The 16,466-nt window shown below is 36.8% G+C and overlaps 1 protein-coding gene across 10 annotated transcripts in view; it reads right to left on the reverse strand.

Moving 5' to 3' along the window:
* Positions 1 to 1,640: 1,640 nt before the first annotated feature.
* Positions 1,641 to 16,466, reverse strand: part of NFAT5 (nuclear factor of activated T cells 5) — a 118,012-nt gene continuing 103,186 nt past the window's right edge. For all 10 annotated transcript variants that reach the window (XM_045818393.1, XM_045818391.1, XM_045818392.1 and 7 more), the window contains 4 exons: positions 10,358 to 10,506; positions 7,126 to 9,631; positions 6,020 to 6,263; positions 1,641 to 5,355 (listed from right to left, as the gene is read on the reverse strand). In XM_045818393.1, the coding sequence (XP_045674349.1) occupies positions 6,028 to 6,263; positions 7,126 to 9,631; positions 10,358 to 10,506 (2,891 nt within the window). In that variant the 3' untranslated portion in view covers positions 1,641 to 5,355; positions 6,020 to 6,027. The remainder of the gene's footprint in view (positions 5,356 to 6,019; positions 6,264 to 7,125; positions 9,632 to 10,357; positions 10,507 to 16,466) is intronic.

A 16,466-nucleotide genomic window follows, 5' to 3' on the forward strand; every position in this document is an offset into this window, starting at 1 on the left:
CAAAAACCAGAGGGACACAATTCAACTATATCTGGTTACAGAAAGGCATTATCCTGGTTCTGGAGGGACTCAGATATAACTTTTTCATTTCCTTTAACACTACTTTTCATAGGTAGATTACTGAGGGTCTAATGGGCAAAAAGTGCACTATAATTAGTTACTTGGCTCTGTCTAGTTAGAAAAACTGACATTACCAGGTTTTACTTAAACTTCGTGTTAGTGATTTATTTTCATTCATCTAATTAAGATCATAGAAGATGCTTTAAACACTTCCTTCCTGAAATTTAACTACACACATTTGTATGTATGGAGTTGCACAGGTAGTAAAATTTTCATTAGCATTCAGGTTAAGACCTATCATTAGTTGGTTGAGATAAAGACAAATTTAGTTATAAATATAAAGCCTAAACAGTATAATTCTGTAATCTTTTACTTACCCTCCCTCAAAGGAACAATTCTGGTAACCTACTTTTTCTGTTACTCTTAGGCCAAAGGGAGTTAGATACTTATGAAGTTATTTCCTATGATGATTAAGAAATGGAGCTATAAAAACCTTCCATGTTGCACAACCCTTTCAAGTGCCCTTCTAGTTGCTAGATGAGATGCTGCCTGATTCATGAACTGCTTAATAAATCCAATTAAATTTTCAAAAAGAAAAGAAAGAAATGGAGAAAAGAATGGTTAAATGGAAAATTTGAAGGTTGGGACCTCTTAAAATAATTTACATGTTTTTGGCAATAGCAAAACGGAAATTACGTAAAAGGTGCACTATCATGGTAAAAGGCACTTTTCCATTTAATCTTGATATAAAATATTAATTTAAAAAATTTTCCTGAAAGAGAAAGTAGAGTAAAAATAGAAATTTATTAATAAGTGAGGCTAGAATGGCATGAAAATCAATGGGGATTAAAGAAGTAATTAGAGCCCTGGGATAATTCACAAATGACACTGTAGGTATTAATTTGATATTTATTACATTATGAACATTATCTCCACAATTTAGCTCTAGTGATACAAGTAAGCAGAGGAGAAAACCTCTTTTTATACATTATATAAGATTTTACTAAATCACTTACTAGGGCATATACTCTGAGTTATTACTCTCAAAAGCTTCTGAACCATTCAGTCTCTCTTCCATTAAGTCCCTCCATATAACCAGAGGCATGCGGATACAACATGGTTGTCCAGTTGGGGATGAAACCTGTGATCACGAAGCTAAGTAAAGCTAACAGGTCTTATATAACTTCCAGTTATTTCAAAAAACAACTAGGAAACAGTTACTAGAACAAAAAATTTCACCAGAAAAATGAAAAATTCTGCAGTTACTCTTAGTGAATATTTATCAACCTTGTGGAATTTGAGACCTTGATTATCAAAGCATTTAATTCTGCTTTTTAATTACTGATGCATTTAAACTGATTTTACTTTTCTAAAACAAGCATCTATAATGGCTTAAATAATCTAAAGGAATTATTACTTTAGTTCTAAAGGGACTCAAATATAACTTACTTCTTATTTCCTTGGGCACTATTTTCCTAGGCAAATTAAATGGGGTTCTGATGGGCCAGAAATGCACTATAATGAAATTCCCAACTATAGCATATATACTATAGAGCATTATCATCCCCACCTGCAAAAAGCAAAATAGGAGGGAAAAGAAGGAAGGCAGATCTCTCATTAATACTGCTTCTATAATAAACAAAGCCCTTTAAAAACCTTTCTAGGGAAACTGGTAAAAACAGATTTGCATTAGTTATATGGCAACACGATACTCTAATTACAAAGGTAACATGATAAAGCTCAAAAGCAAAATATGACTTCTAAGTTATCTTCTCCCATGTTGGTGTGGCTATACAATGGAATGACAATAGGAATAAAACACACACTCACACAGACACAGAGATAAGCTCCAAGCATTAATGTGAGTTGCTAAAAGAATGATTGAATGTAACAATATAAAGGAATAAAATGTGGTTCAAAACTTATTTAGGTCCTTCTGCCATAAATAAATTTAATAAATTGTTGTTTCCGAGGCCTTTGCTGGCTGATGGGGTCTCTCCCTATATATAGCTGTATTTGTAATGGTAATCTGGAAACTGCATTATTAGCACAAGTATCAACCACTGATAACTAAGCTAATTCTTCAATGAGAAGACAAATAGTTTTTGTAACCAAATTGTATATTCAGAATGCTGTACTTAATATTGACCTTTAGGGGCAAGGAACATATAACAATGTTAAAAAAAATAACAACATCATTATTGAGTAAGAATACGGTAGTATGGTAGCATAGCACAGCCCTTATACAAATAACCACAAAATTTATGAAAATAAAAATTGGGTTTTCTGCTTTCATCCAATCAAACCATTACAGTTCAGGTGTATGTTCTGTTCTAAACTTAGATATTATAAAACAGAAAATTGGTCCCTGGTGACTTGGCATTGGCAATCAGCATTTTACAATGACAAACCTCTTGCTAAACAACAGAAGTCAGCACACAGTCAGTCTTCTTGCCACCACTTCATCCACAGAGCAATATTAACATTCTAATTAGAACTTGGTGAACAAATAGACTTTCTAAGTCTCCTGTATAATCTCAGAAAAAAATTCAGAAAACTCAGAAATGAACTTACGGTATTTTATTTCTACTTATTTTTATACCTGCTGGGTAAGCTTTCTGACATTCATCAACTCTCTGTAGTTGGAGTTTTACATTTTAAAATTGAAGCACTGGATTGTGTGGCTGGTCTTTCTTATAACCTGAACTATATTGGGTAATTTTCCTGATAGGGGTGGAGAGAGAAGAGATATAATGAGGAAAATGCTTTCGGTTCAGAGAATTTATAAAGTAGCTCTGGATATTACAAGATGGGGAAAATGTTATTAAAATTACAAACATGTTTTTTAGTGTCTTTATAAATAAAAGGCATAGAACACAGAAAGCCAATTAATAATAAAAACAATAATAAAATATTAAATATATAGTGAGTGAAGGCTGAATGGCTCATTCTCATGAAACACCATTTAACACAACTGCCTAGATGGGTTACTTACTCCAACATTTTGCTGAGTGAAAGATCCAGCAAACAGACAGTAAGCTGCCTTTAGCCCACCAAGAACATCAAGGAACTGCCTGATGGAATGGCCACTGATGAACAAGTCATTTGTTTCAAAAGATACTTAAATACTCAATAAAGACATAACAAACCCCCCCTCACTGTTATCAGACGCCACGTTGTGGTAGAACATCAGACAAACTCACAAAATTACCACAAAAATGTGTGGCAAAAAAGAATAGTTTATATATATGTATATATATAAATTTCTATATTTATGCCAATGTACTCACTCAGTACAAATAGCAAAATAGTATACCATTTCCTAAATACAAAATATAGCTTTCCAAAAAAATGAAACACACATTAGATATAAACCATCCAAAACTTGAACGATTGAAAACTGTATTCAAAATTAAATGACCCAGAGTAGGTCTCTTTCTGAAAAGTTCCCTTCATATCGGCAAGAAGCCTGTACTACTGAAAACGTAATTCAATGCCTCTCAATCAGAGAGAGAGAGAAAGAAAGGTTGAGGGCAGAGGGAAGAATATATGAGAACAAAGAGAAAAAACAAATTAGAAGGACAGCACATTCAAAGAACCAAGGAAGATCATCACAAAAAGGGGAAAAATCTGGCTGTATAAACAAAACCAAGACCACAATTCCACTAAGTTCAACTATATGTATAGGATAGAAAAAACAAACAGAAAAGTAGCTTTCAACAAACAATTAACAGGCTATTTTTGTACACTTAAAAAAATAAATGAAACGGACAAGAATACCAAAACATCTTAGCTACATATAGAAGCCACACACAATTTGGCCTTAAACTGTATTAACAGCTTTCTACATGCCAAAAGAAAAGTACAACATAAGCATGTGTCCAGACAACAGGCTGTAGTGAGAAGCAGGCATCCCATGGGTGGTGAGAACACCCAAAACCATGTAACTAATGCTGCAACTGCAAGTTTTGGAGTGAGTTATTTTGCTCTCAATAGATGTAACACAAGTTAATTCTTCATTTTAAGTCAATGACATGACCCTGTAAAGCCTAAGGCTTGTGGGAACCATCAGATAAGTGACCACTTCAAACTGTAAATCACTGAGGTGACAAGTGAATTACATTCACTGCAGCTCAGGGAGAAGTGATGTTTTAAGAAATTTTACTTTGCCTTTCCTTTAAATTAAAATTTACATGTTTCCTATTAGAGGGAAAATTTTGAAGACTTCAGAACAGCACCGTTCATGGGAGGAAATGCATTGTTTCTTGTTTCTCAGGAATCAGTTCTCCTTATTCCTGAAAAGGCAGCCCCCACCTGTGCTGCAGGAGTTGCTGGGCTACCCCAGATGAAAGTGGCCTTTTCCTCTAAGTCATTACAGGGTCACAAACTAGGAATATATTACCAACTGTTTAAAATAAAGTGAAAAAGGGGAATAATATAGATGAATATTAAAAGGGAACAATCAACCCAAGACTAGATTAAAAAGAAAACAGATTCAAACTGCTGTCCGTTGAAACTATTGCAGGAGGATGTCGGAATATAATTTACCATATATTATCCCCTTTGCTTTTTCATAGAGCAAGATAACTATTTTTCTATGCAGTTATGCCTGAACTGTTTAGCAGAAAGAGAATTAACAACAATCTGAAAAACAAAATGCATAGCATTCCAGCTGTTCCCAATTTGTGTTGTCTGCCTTTGTGATAAAGAAGCCTCTTAACTGTGGAGAGCTCTTAATACAGCTTACTTGTCAGAATGTTACCTCTTCAGTTTTTCTATGAAACTCGAAAAGGATTCCTTCAGTTTGGCCAATAGCTGTGTTCTTTATATTGAAAAATCACAGCCTTAGTTATTATTTGAATTTTCCTTTTTCAAAAGCTGTTACTTGACTAGAACAATACAGGGAAGAAAATAATGAAGAACAAAAGTAAATATGACAATATGAATTATTTTCTAATAGCAATGATAACTGAACAGTCTGGCTTTAAATTTAAACGGTACTTTTAAAGAAAAAGTGCCTAGGAAAATAGCAACAATTAATTCTGTCAGCTAGAAACTCAAACAGATTCTCAGTCATCATTGTTATTAGGAATACAAAATATGAAGATGTTAACAATGGTGGCTAATCACTGCAACAGGCAGCATAGGTGTGCTCTTTTGCAGCCAGAGTAAAACCTATACATTTACTCAATCACAGTTTTTATATTTCATTTTTTTTTTAAAGTAACAGTTCAATCCTCATGGAATCACAAGATCTTGGGACATCTTGGAATCAGGATTTTCTTCATAGAATTTCTAAAAAAAAAAAAAAAAAAAGGGAACACATTTAATATAACTAGGAAGGGGAAGCATTTATAAAGATCCTCTTACCTGGAATGATCCCAGAGTATGTTACAGTACTATAAATGATACTCTATCATATTTATTCTTCCAAAGAACTTTCTGGCTTAATATTTATTTCTTGAGGAATGGAAAAATGAGACTTAATTATATCCAATATATAATACATGGGAATTTGTCATTCCAAGGCAAAGAAGTTTAGAGCCAGAAGGCATATCCAGCATTAACAATATGACCATAAGCTATCACTCATCAAGTAACCTAGAGTAAAAAAGTACCATCTTGTGAGAACACCATATTTTAAAAGATTAGAGTTGCCCTGGCTAGTGTAGCTCAATGGATTGAGCATTGGCCTTTGAAACGAAAGGTTGCTGGTTCGATTCCTGGTCAGGGCACATGCCTGGGTTGCTGACTAGGTCATCAGGTGGGGGCATGCAAGTGGCAACCAGTCGATGTTTCTCTTCTCTTTCTCCCTCTCTCCCCTCTCTCTAAAAATAAGTAAGTACAATCTTAAGAAAAAGATTAGAGTCTAAACAGTGCTATTACTTAACTCAAATCTGCTAAGAATACAATTCACTGATACTTTTCAATAAGAAAGAAGCCAAAATGCAATACTTACATATCCAGTTAAAAGGAGCCAGTCAAATTGTTCCCTTGGTTTTGCAATGAAACAAGCAAATCCATCTTTTCAATGTTCTGGTTGGTATTTATAGAGGATGCCAGTGGAGAATTCTCTGGCATTTGCTGAGAAAGAAGTGTTGTCACAGGTGGCTGGCCCTCATTTTGTGGTTGGCCAGGCTGACTTATAGCCATCAACTGATCTGGCAAAGCAGCTGGTCCAGAAGTTAAAAGCTGATTACAGTCTGCAGAGACATTTAAAATAGAGAAGCTACCTGATTACTTTCTGTTAAGATTCACAAGATATTTATTAGTTGCTGAGGCTAAGTCATTATTGTGTTCACTCAGCATAGAACTAAAAGTGAGGCACCTGATGCACCTCCAACCCCCAAATGGTTTTCACTGAAAAGTACTGATATTCTTCTTTGGTTTCTTCCCAGGGGTGTCCAACTTTCTGGCATCTCTGGGTCACACTGGAAGAAGGGGAGTTGTCTTGGGCCACATATTAAATACACTGTGACACATAATCAGAAAAAAATCTCATTAAGTAAATTTAAAATTTTGTGTTGGGCTGTATTCACAGCCATCCTGGGATGCATGTGGCCCATGAGCTGCAGGTTGGACACCCCTGCATTTAACAGTTTTAGACTCTCAGAGTCTAAGCAGTATGCAAATACAACTTTGTCTAGTTATCATATTAAGCCCTATAAAATTTCCTTGGTACACAAATATTAAAGATGGGTCTCTACCTCCTTCAAAACTACTTAGTTGGCTGATATTTTTCTGTCATTCTTAGTTTTCCTTTAATTTCATAGCTTAAAAGTGGCAAACACATATATTTATATACATAACCATATTTAACCCTCCCAATATCCTTGTCAAATATGTAGTATTACCACCATTTTAGATGTGGAAATTGAGATTCATGCTGGTCAAATAACTTGTCTAAGACTCACAGTCTGTATGTAGTATAACTGGAACTTGAACTTAGTTCTAACTACAATCTATGTTCTTAAAATCACTGCATTTTGCTTCCTTCTAGTAATAATAATAGTCTGACCATTTCAACTGGCAACATTTAATAAATGAAAAATTAGAGTTTCTTACTATTTTGAATGCCAAATAAGAACATTCCTGAAGTCTGCTGAGATGAACCAGGAGAATTTTGTAGTTGGTTCATTGTGCCTCCTGTAGTGTTGTGAAATAAAGTAGCTTGTGGTTGAGGTGAAGATGTGGCTCCTTGGATTCCAGGCATGTTGTTCTGAGGGGAATAAAGAGGAGACTGTTGCATGTCTTGTTGGTTTATACTGGTCTGCAATGCAGACATGGATGCTGGAGAGAGGAAGAGAGTTACTTGCTGCTCTTGAGAACTGGGTGATCCCTGGACCAACTGAATCTGAGGAGAGCTATGGAACAAGGAGGTCTGTGGCGATTCAGATTGAGCAGAACCTGGGTTCTGAAGTGAAGAAACTGTGGGCTGGTTCTGAAATTGCATAGGCTGCTGCTCTTGATTCATGGGGGCCATATTATTTTGTTGGTGAAAAATTGACTGGTTCTGTTGCTCCTGATTAGCCATTGGATTTTGACTTGGGTTGAATATCATGTTTGGTGGTGGTTGCTTCTGAGATGCCATTGTAGCCATGGTATTCTGATTACTGAATAAAATGCTCTGAGGTTGCTGTTGTGGCTGTTGCTGCTGCTGCTGCTGCTGCTGTTGCTGCTGCTGCTGCTGCTCTTGAGATGGAGAGTTACTCTGGATGGCAACGATTGAGTGCTGTGACTGGAAGATTGTCCCCTGTTGGTTTTGAGGCATTGGATTAGGAGAAAGGGAACCCAGGGACACCTGAGGCTGAAACAGACCTTGCTGGGAGGGCTGTGCCTGCTCTTGAGAAAGCATAGGGGTCTGAATGTGTGATATTGGAGGCTGCTGCTGGAAAGCAGCTTGCTGCTCGGTGTTTGACGTTGACTGAAGTGGAGAAATTGAGTTCTGAGCTGCAAAAAATGAAATCTGTTCTTCTTGAGCTACTGCATTAGTTTGGAGATTATTCATTGGACTCTGGGAAAGAAATATGTTGGCTGACTGCTGGTCTTGAGGAACAGAAGAGCCCTGTAGGACAGCCATGGTACTTTGAGAGTGAAACATTGGAGGCTGCATCTGTTCAGTGGAGGTTGTAGAAGTCTGACTGTGGACAATAGGACTTGGACTGTGAAAAATAGAACCTTGAGTTTCCTGGGAAAGGTTCTGAGCATCAGTGATAGGATTTTGAGGATGAAAAAGTTGAGCCTGTGAATGAGAAGACTGCTGCAAAAAATTCCCAGATTGGAGTGACATCATCTCATTACCTTGCTGGAATAAACCATTACCTTGTTGCTGGGTACCACTATTTTGAACACTCATCATACTTTTTGTAGATGAAAAAATGTTAACTTGAGATTGACTGTCCCCACTATGTTGCATTTGGACCATGGTCTGAAAGACACTGTTCTGAATCTGTTTTGCTTGTGTACCTGTTTCTTCTCCATCTCCTGAACTTGATGTCTGAAACATGGTGGTACCAGGGGTTGCAACCTGCTGTGTGGTGGTTGTTGTAGTTTCATTTCCAGAAACTGCAGGAGGAGAAGAAAACAATTCACACTGCATTTGCATGTCCTCATTGGTTGATAATGCACTCATCATATGAGAAGTCTGCTGGAAAACTGGAGACTGCTGAAGGTTTCCATTTGCTGAAGCAGTTGAAGGAAATAACTCTGACTGAATCTGGGCAGCTGCCTGGCAGATACTCTGTTGCATCTCCATCACCATTGCAGCTGATGACTCCATCACTTGCTGTTGCTGTTGTTGCTGCTGTTGATTAGATAATGTATTTTCAGTCTGTGGGTGAACACTTTCAGCTCTTCCAGCTATTAAATTATCTGGTCTGGTATGGACTGTTGGCTCTGTTGAGGAAAATATTCCAGGGCTTACACTATTTTGAATTTGACTGACTTGTTGAAAAATATCTGCACTAAGCTGTTCTTGAACATTCTCACCATCTGGAGCAGAAAATAAAACTGAAGATAACTGTTGTTGTGCCTCTAAAACTTGTTGGACCAAGTCAACATTTCCACTGCTGCCACTAGCAGTACTGCTGGTAAAATTTCCTGCTTGCAATTGCTGAATTGTGTTCTGTAGCTGACTCACACTACTTGGTGATGGGAAAATATTTGATGAAATCTGCTGCTGTAAAGTCTGTGCTTGTTCTTGTAGTGGTGACTGCTGCTGCTGCTGCGATGCCTCGGTCAGGTGTTGCAAATTAACCACTGTACCATCCGACTGTAATACCTCTCTAGACTGAGTTTCTCTTGTCTGAAACTGTGTAGCCTGTTGCAGTAGTGCATCACTATTAGGCAGCTGACTAGAAGCAGAAACTGCTGGAAAGGTACCAGGCTGTGAAATGTCCTGTGTTTGGATAGTTGTCAGGGTCTCTGGGTTGTATGCCTTGGGCTGAATCTGCTGCTGCTTTTCATTTTCAGAGGGTAAGTGGGAAGATGATGGTGATGCAAAAGACCCATTTCCTGCTATGTTAGAGATATTTTCTAATGTTTGTTGAGTTGATCCAACTGTCTTTGTAGTCTAAAAAATAAAAATCCCCAAATAATATGTACATATAAATATTAAATGAACTCATATGGTACTTTAAAAATTAACATTATTTTAAAAACATATGCATATGCAGAACCAATTTCCCATTCTATGTCTTATTTGGAAAACAAATATAAGACTATGAGTCATGGTGACAGCATATTTGATTGTCAAAAGATTTTTAAAATACATATTATAAGCAAAGACAGTCAAACAAGAAAGCAAAAGAATAATCAGCTATTGATATGTATAAGACAGTAAGAACATTAATTCTATGGTTCATGAATCAATAGGAAGCTTAAAAAAACCTCCATTTTGTGGTTTACTGGTAACATTATGGGGGAAAACAAGTGGAAAGGGGAAGAGAATTACAGGAAAGGAGTGAGAAAGAAAAGAAATAAAAAAATGTCTCTAATTTCAAAAATGCTAAACCAGTACTTTCATTAATATCCTCCCACCCCACAAGTCTAGCTAATGTATTAATTCCTCCCTTGTCAAAAATGGATATTGGAAGTCACTTTGCATGTTATTTTACTCGAGTATAAAAGCATTTATTCTGAAAAGCAAAAATCATTAAGTGCATTCAAAGAGAAACAAATGTGAAAGAAACAGAAAAAGTAAAAAGCATAAACATGGGAAAAAGAATTCAAACCACTTAAAACATAGCAACTTTTATATATGAGGTTAAGAAATAGGTCACTAGTCAATGTGGCGTACCTTAAAGATAGGGGAAGATCTTTTCTCTGCTGTTACTTCCATTGGAGTAACATCTTCACTCTTAATCATACTGCTTGATATGAGTGGAGTGATCAGAGCATTAGGAAGAATATTTACCTTATCTAAGTTACATCCAGTAGTTTTCATCGCTACACATGCACACACAAAAAAAAGAAAGAAAAATTTAAAATCATTAAAGTCATCAACTACTTCATTCTATAGTGTGATGACTATTTGCCATTATTCAAATGTTAATTTTCTTTTTCTTATCCTCATCCAAAGAAATTTTTTCATTGCTTTTAGAGAGGGGGAGAGAGAGGAAGGGAGAGAAAGAAGCATCTATTGGTTGCCTCCCTTACATGCCCAGACCAGGGATTATAAGCCCTTGGACCAGGGAACGAACCCACAACCTACACATGTGCCCTGACCAGGGATTGAACCCGCAAACTTTTGGTTACAGGGTAACACTCCAACTCTGCTACACCAGCCAGGGCACAGTTTTTTGATGCTAAGTAGCAGCATGAGATACAAAACTGGTATATTAAAATGTATTCTTTTTTTTTCTGAAGTAGCATTGGTCTGAGGATTCCGTGTATAAGGCTGAGACTGTGGGTTAAATATCAATGAGCTTAAGCAGTTCTGTTACCAAGCTATACCTCCCAGCAGCCTTCAAAGGGGTCCTGAATTACACTTCTCAGCATAACCAGGATATATTATAACATACAACTTGGAAATCTCCATGAGATTAAAGCTATTCAATTACAGCTCTCCTTTTAGCCTATGGCTGGCTGCCTGGTGGTATAAAGTCAAACCTTTTTAAAGGCCACAGGGTTGTCTGAAAATTTCTCAGCAAAATCAAGCTTCTCATTAGAAAATGCCACCATGTAGTCAAATAAAATTTGCTTTTCTAAATTAATGTCTTAGAAAAACTTGAATTTACCAAGTTGACACATGAACACTTTTCCCTTTTAGATAGAACTTAAAATTTTTTTCTTTTCAGAAACTTAAGGACTATTTTATTTTCTTCCATCACCATTTATTTCCCCATACTCTTTTATCTGTACTCACCCCTCCCCCCACAATCAACACACTATTGTCCATATCCATGAGTTCTTTCTCTTTTTTGCTCAGTTATGCTACCTGTAGCCTCCCCAACGCTGTCAGCCTGCTTTCTATCTACAAGTCTGTCTTTATTTTTCTTGTGAGTTCAGTTTGTTCATTAGATTCCACATATGAATGAAATCATAAGGACTATTTTAGTTTACCAATTAAATTCCCAAAGTAAAGCCAACAAGTATTTTCCACTTTCTTCTATCCCTATTTTCAGTAGTTAGAGATTTACACCAAGGAGAGGCAATATATAGTAGATGAGGTATGTTCTAGCACTTCATTATATCTACTTTTTCCCCTTGATTCTTTTAAAAAAAATTTATTTATTTATTTTTAGAGAGAGGGGAGGGGAGGGAGGAAGAGAGAGAGAAACATCAATGTGTGAGAGCTACATCGCATACCCCCAAGTGGGGACTTAGTCTCCAACCCATGCATGTGCCCTGACTGGGAATCAAACCAGCAACCTTTTGGTTTGCAGACCAGCTCTCAATCCACTGAACCATACCAGAAAGGGCTCCCCTTGATTCTTTTTCATCTATTTGAGTCTACCACTGGTGGACTTAGTGAAGCCTAATGATATCACTAATGATAGTCTTCTGAACTGAGCACAACCCAAATTCTAATCTAAAAGTTTTCCACTACTTTGAGACCCTGTGGAAATATAGGTTCCCCAGAAGGGATAGCTGTTAAATTTCTTAACTTGATATTGAGAAGAAATCTTGGCTACAAAGAGGAATTTTAAATGGTATGTGGTATATAAGTAGGACTGCTACATTTGTAAATATTCTGATTTAAAAATATTTAAACTTATTTCAACTTGTCTCATAGACAATTGGCTAGAAACAATTCCTGTGGAAACCAATTATATTGAGGGAGGGGCAAGTGATCTTAAATTTAGCTTTGGGTATTATATGATTTATTACTCTGAGAAATACATCATTTATTCATGAGTTCTCTGGACCTATTTTCACCTAGATTCTACCAATACCAATATAATTCAACTCATAATCTAACTTTTACTGAGAGAAAACCAGATCATGCACACATCAGGCATTTTAAAGTATTTGTGGCTTGTCTCACAGGACAGTTTGAAAGACTTAGTGTTGTCTTAAGTTGATCCTGTAATATTTAGCTGCTATTTTTGCTTTTGAATTCTATTAGAATATGAGCTCCACAAAGGCAGAGATTTTGTTGTTGCCTGATGTATAGTAAGTAATCAATGAATATTTTTTAAATAGATGAAGAAATTAATGAATTAATCTTTCTTTACCTTTATTGTAGTCATTTTAGTTTGCTGTGGATTGTTTTGGTTAATTTTACAATGCAGTGTTACATATTTTCATTAATAGTATTTCTGGTCTAAAAATTTCCAATATTTAAAGACAAGTTTATATTATAGTTCAATTAGAAACTGAATATAAATATCCAGTGACAAATAAATGTATCACCTATAGTTACTACTTAACTTGGTCTATACATAATTTTCCTAAAAGTTTATTCACAGAAAGATCCTTATCATAGCTTTTTTTCCCTTCTGAAAAATAAGAAAAGGTGGAGTAAGTTGGGCAAGAGTCTTTTATTCCTCCTAAGGAGACCACTGACAAACAGGTATGTCTATTGGTATAGAAAAGTAAGAACATTTTGTCTAATGCTCACACAAAGATACAAGTCTTTCTACAGCCACTGACAATTTAGTTTTCTGAGCCCTAGTCTGGTCTGCTTTCTGTTCTAGCTCTGCATGAACTCCAGCTGGAATCCTGTTGGTGCTGCCTGCAAGAGTGAAAGGTGCTGCCTGGTGTTACTAGGTGGGGATGAGGAATGCTGGACCTACAGGAGGATAAGTATTTCTTCTGGTATATTCTGTAGTCTCCTGGTACTAACTGGCTTCTCGTTCTATCACTGTTGATGCTGCTGGGGGTGGGAAGCACTTGAGTGGTCTGCTTTCTACCAATGGGTAGAAGGTCAAGACTACAGAGTCTGGGCAACTTCATGCCACTAGATGGAGGTTTGGGTCTGGTTCACCTTCTACCACTGAATTGCCTTCTGTCACAGGGTGGAGGGTTGGGGTACACTTGGCCTGAATCTTTTCTGCTCTTGGATGGAGGGCTAGGAGCTGCTAGTTCTGGGTCTCTGTCTGCTCTTAGTGGTATGATGGGGAGACACAAGGTCTGCTGGGACCACCAATGCAGGTGGAGGGGCATGTGTGCTGCAGCCTGATGTGGGGCAAGGGATGGGTTGCCCTCCTGAGTTCTGTCATTGCCATTGCTGCAATTAGACTGACCCAGCATATATGTGGCCTTCCTGGGTTCCATTGTTGCTGGCATTATGTTTGTGGCCCTTCTGAGTTCCACTGTTGGCAGACTGGGCCTACTGCTACTTGGCAGGTATGATGCATGGGGTGGGTTGACCCTCCCAAGTTGTGTTATTGCTATTACAATATAGGTGGGGGTTGGGTCAGCTGAGGTCCCTAAGTATGAGTCATCCCAACAAGTCTCTGTGGGCTTCCCCTTTCCTGGCCTTATGGCCAAAGAGAGTAGGCTCTGCTTATTCATTGATTGATTTACTTTTTGCCCATGCCTATTGCCAGTTCTGAGTTGCAGACCTCTCTGGTGCCTAATTCAGATAAATGAAGACAAAAAGAAAACCCAGGCAAGTTGGTATCATTCTTCAAGATGTGAGGTCCCTAGCCAGTCCATTTTCTTCTCTCTATATTTCAAAGTCCTTTTATGATTGCTGAATTATTTCTAAGGTATTTAGCAGATTTAGAAGGAATAGGGAAAAGTGAGTCTATACTTTCTTGTCCCAGAACCCTTAACTGTATCTTAATAGACCTGTAAATAAGGTCTGAATATTAAATGGCTTGAGAAATGTCACCCTGTCTTTTCTTCTTACATTTTTGCTAGCTATTTATTGAGTCTCTACAAAGTTCCGGTATTATTCTAGGTTTTGGGGATCCCATGATGATGAATACGATGCATAAATCCCTGCTATGTGAAAATCACATGTTAATGAAAGAGGAAAAAAATACAAACAAGTAAAATACAAATAACCTAGGGGTTGGGGAAAAACTTTTAAGCCAATTCTGAAAGTCTAGAAGGTAAATAAGAGACATATTTAACCATTCCAATATCAATTTGAATTTGTAAAGAATATTGGTACTGCCCTGACTGGTGTGACTCAGTGGGCTTGGCATTGTCCTGCAAACTGAAAGGTCGCCAGTTTGATTCCCTGTCAGGGCACGTGCCTGGGTTGCAGGCCAGGTCCCCTGGTTGGGGGGTGTGCGAGAGGCCGATCAGTGTTTCTCCTCCTCTTTCTCCCTTCTTCTCTAAAAATAAATAAATAAAATATTTTAAAAATAAGAATATTGATATTTATACACTATGCCAAACAACTTTTAAACAGCGTTCTCTTCCATCCGTGTCAAATAATAACTTTTGAAACTCAGAATAATCTTTAGTAAGTGTGTTATCAGTAAGCAGCATTTAGGTAAAATACAGGTATGTATGGTTAAATATGAATTAAGATTTATAGGGGAGGAAATAATAGAGTGAAAAATATAGAGTTTTGAGGGAAATTTAACTTGCAACTTCTGTCAGTTACTAGCTATATGAACTTGAGCAAATCACTTAAATTTCTTTAGGCCTTGGTTTATTTACTTGTAAAATGAGATTGAACAAGATTATCTCTATGGTTCCTCTAAATTCCTAAACCTTTCCCAAAGTCCTAACCAGTTAGAGAAAAGGATATGCTCTCAACTATTTTTTACACTAATCCAGTTAACCATTCCTTACAAAGCTGAAACTGAAGGAATGCACATCAACACTTTACCCCTGGATTCTAAACCTGTATCATAGAGACTTAGAGTGGTCTATCATTCACATCTACTTGCACCTATACAGATACAGAAAACTTTCTGGAAATATTCTGAAGAAACTATTATTAATAGTTTACACATATACTTTATCTTGTCATTTTATTTATATTCCCTGTGTTAGGGATATATACCTAGTTGGGTAAAACTGAAAAATGAATCATGAAGCTTTAGCTCTAGACTTACTATCTCACTGAGTCCCTGTACAGTTATCTTCCCTACTCTCCACTCTTCCAAACTCTCTCCAAGGAGTTAGAAACTTACTTCAGAGTAAAAGCTTCCAATATATGACCATAATACCATTATTTTACTATCAAAGTCTAAATCTTACTGTAATTGATGGCTATTTACAAGGATGTTACTTGATTAATGCCATAACACAAATTTAAAAGTCATTTATGTTGCTCAGTCTTTATTACTAAAGTATAGCTAATTAAATCTCCCAAATGGTACTTTAACATTATATTAAAGCTATGATTTCAAGGAATCATAAAAATAAGCCATTTGTCAAGGAAAATTCCTGATTCTAAAAGCTATTGTTTTTTAAATTGATGAATTATTTCTAATTAATGATGTTGTGTTTATGAAAACAAATGAAAAATTTAAACTGATAAAATACCTGGATATTCAATTTAATTTTTAATATATAATCTTTATTATATTTTCCCATTACCGCTTAGTCTTCTTATACCCTCTCAATTTAATTTTATATCTTTTTTTAAATCCTCACCTGAGAATAATGTTTTTATTGGTTTTAGAGAGAGAGGAAGGGGATTAGGGGAAGGGAGGGAGGGAGACGGGGGGAGAGAGGGAGAGAGGGAGAGAGGGAGAGAGGGAGAGAGGGAGAGAGGGAGAGAGGGAGAGAGGGAGAGAGGGAGAGAGGGAGAGAGGGAGAGAGAGAGAGAGAGAGAGAGAGAGAGAGAGAGAGAGAGAGAAGTATCAATAAGTTGCCTCCCATATGTGCCTTGACCATGGATTGAACCCAAAACCCACAAGTGTGCCCTGACTAGGAATTAAACCCACGACCTTTCTAATGTATGGGATAATGCTCCAACCAACCGAGCCACTGGGCCAGGGCAATTTTATATCTCCTCAAAAATTATTTTTATCATGATTTCAGTTGATAAA

Source organism: Phyllostomus hastatus, unplaced genomic scaffold (assembly GCF_019186645.2).
Source record: "Phyllostomus hastatus isolate PE091 unplaced genomic scaffold, TTU_PhHast_1.1 phas_scaffold_345, whole genome shotgun sequence".
NCBI classification, from domain to species: domain Eukaryota; kingdom Metazoa; phylum Chordata; class Mammalia; order Chiroptera; family Phyllostomidae; genus Phyllostomus; species Phyllostomus hastatus.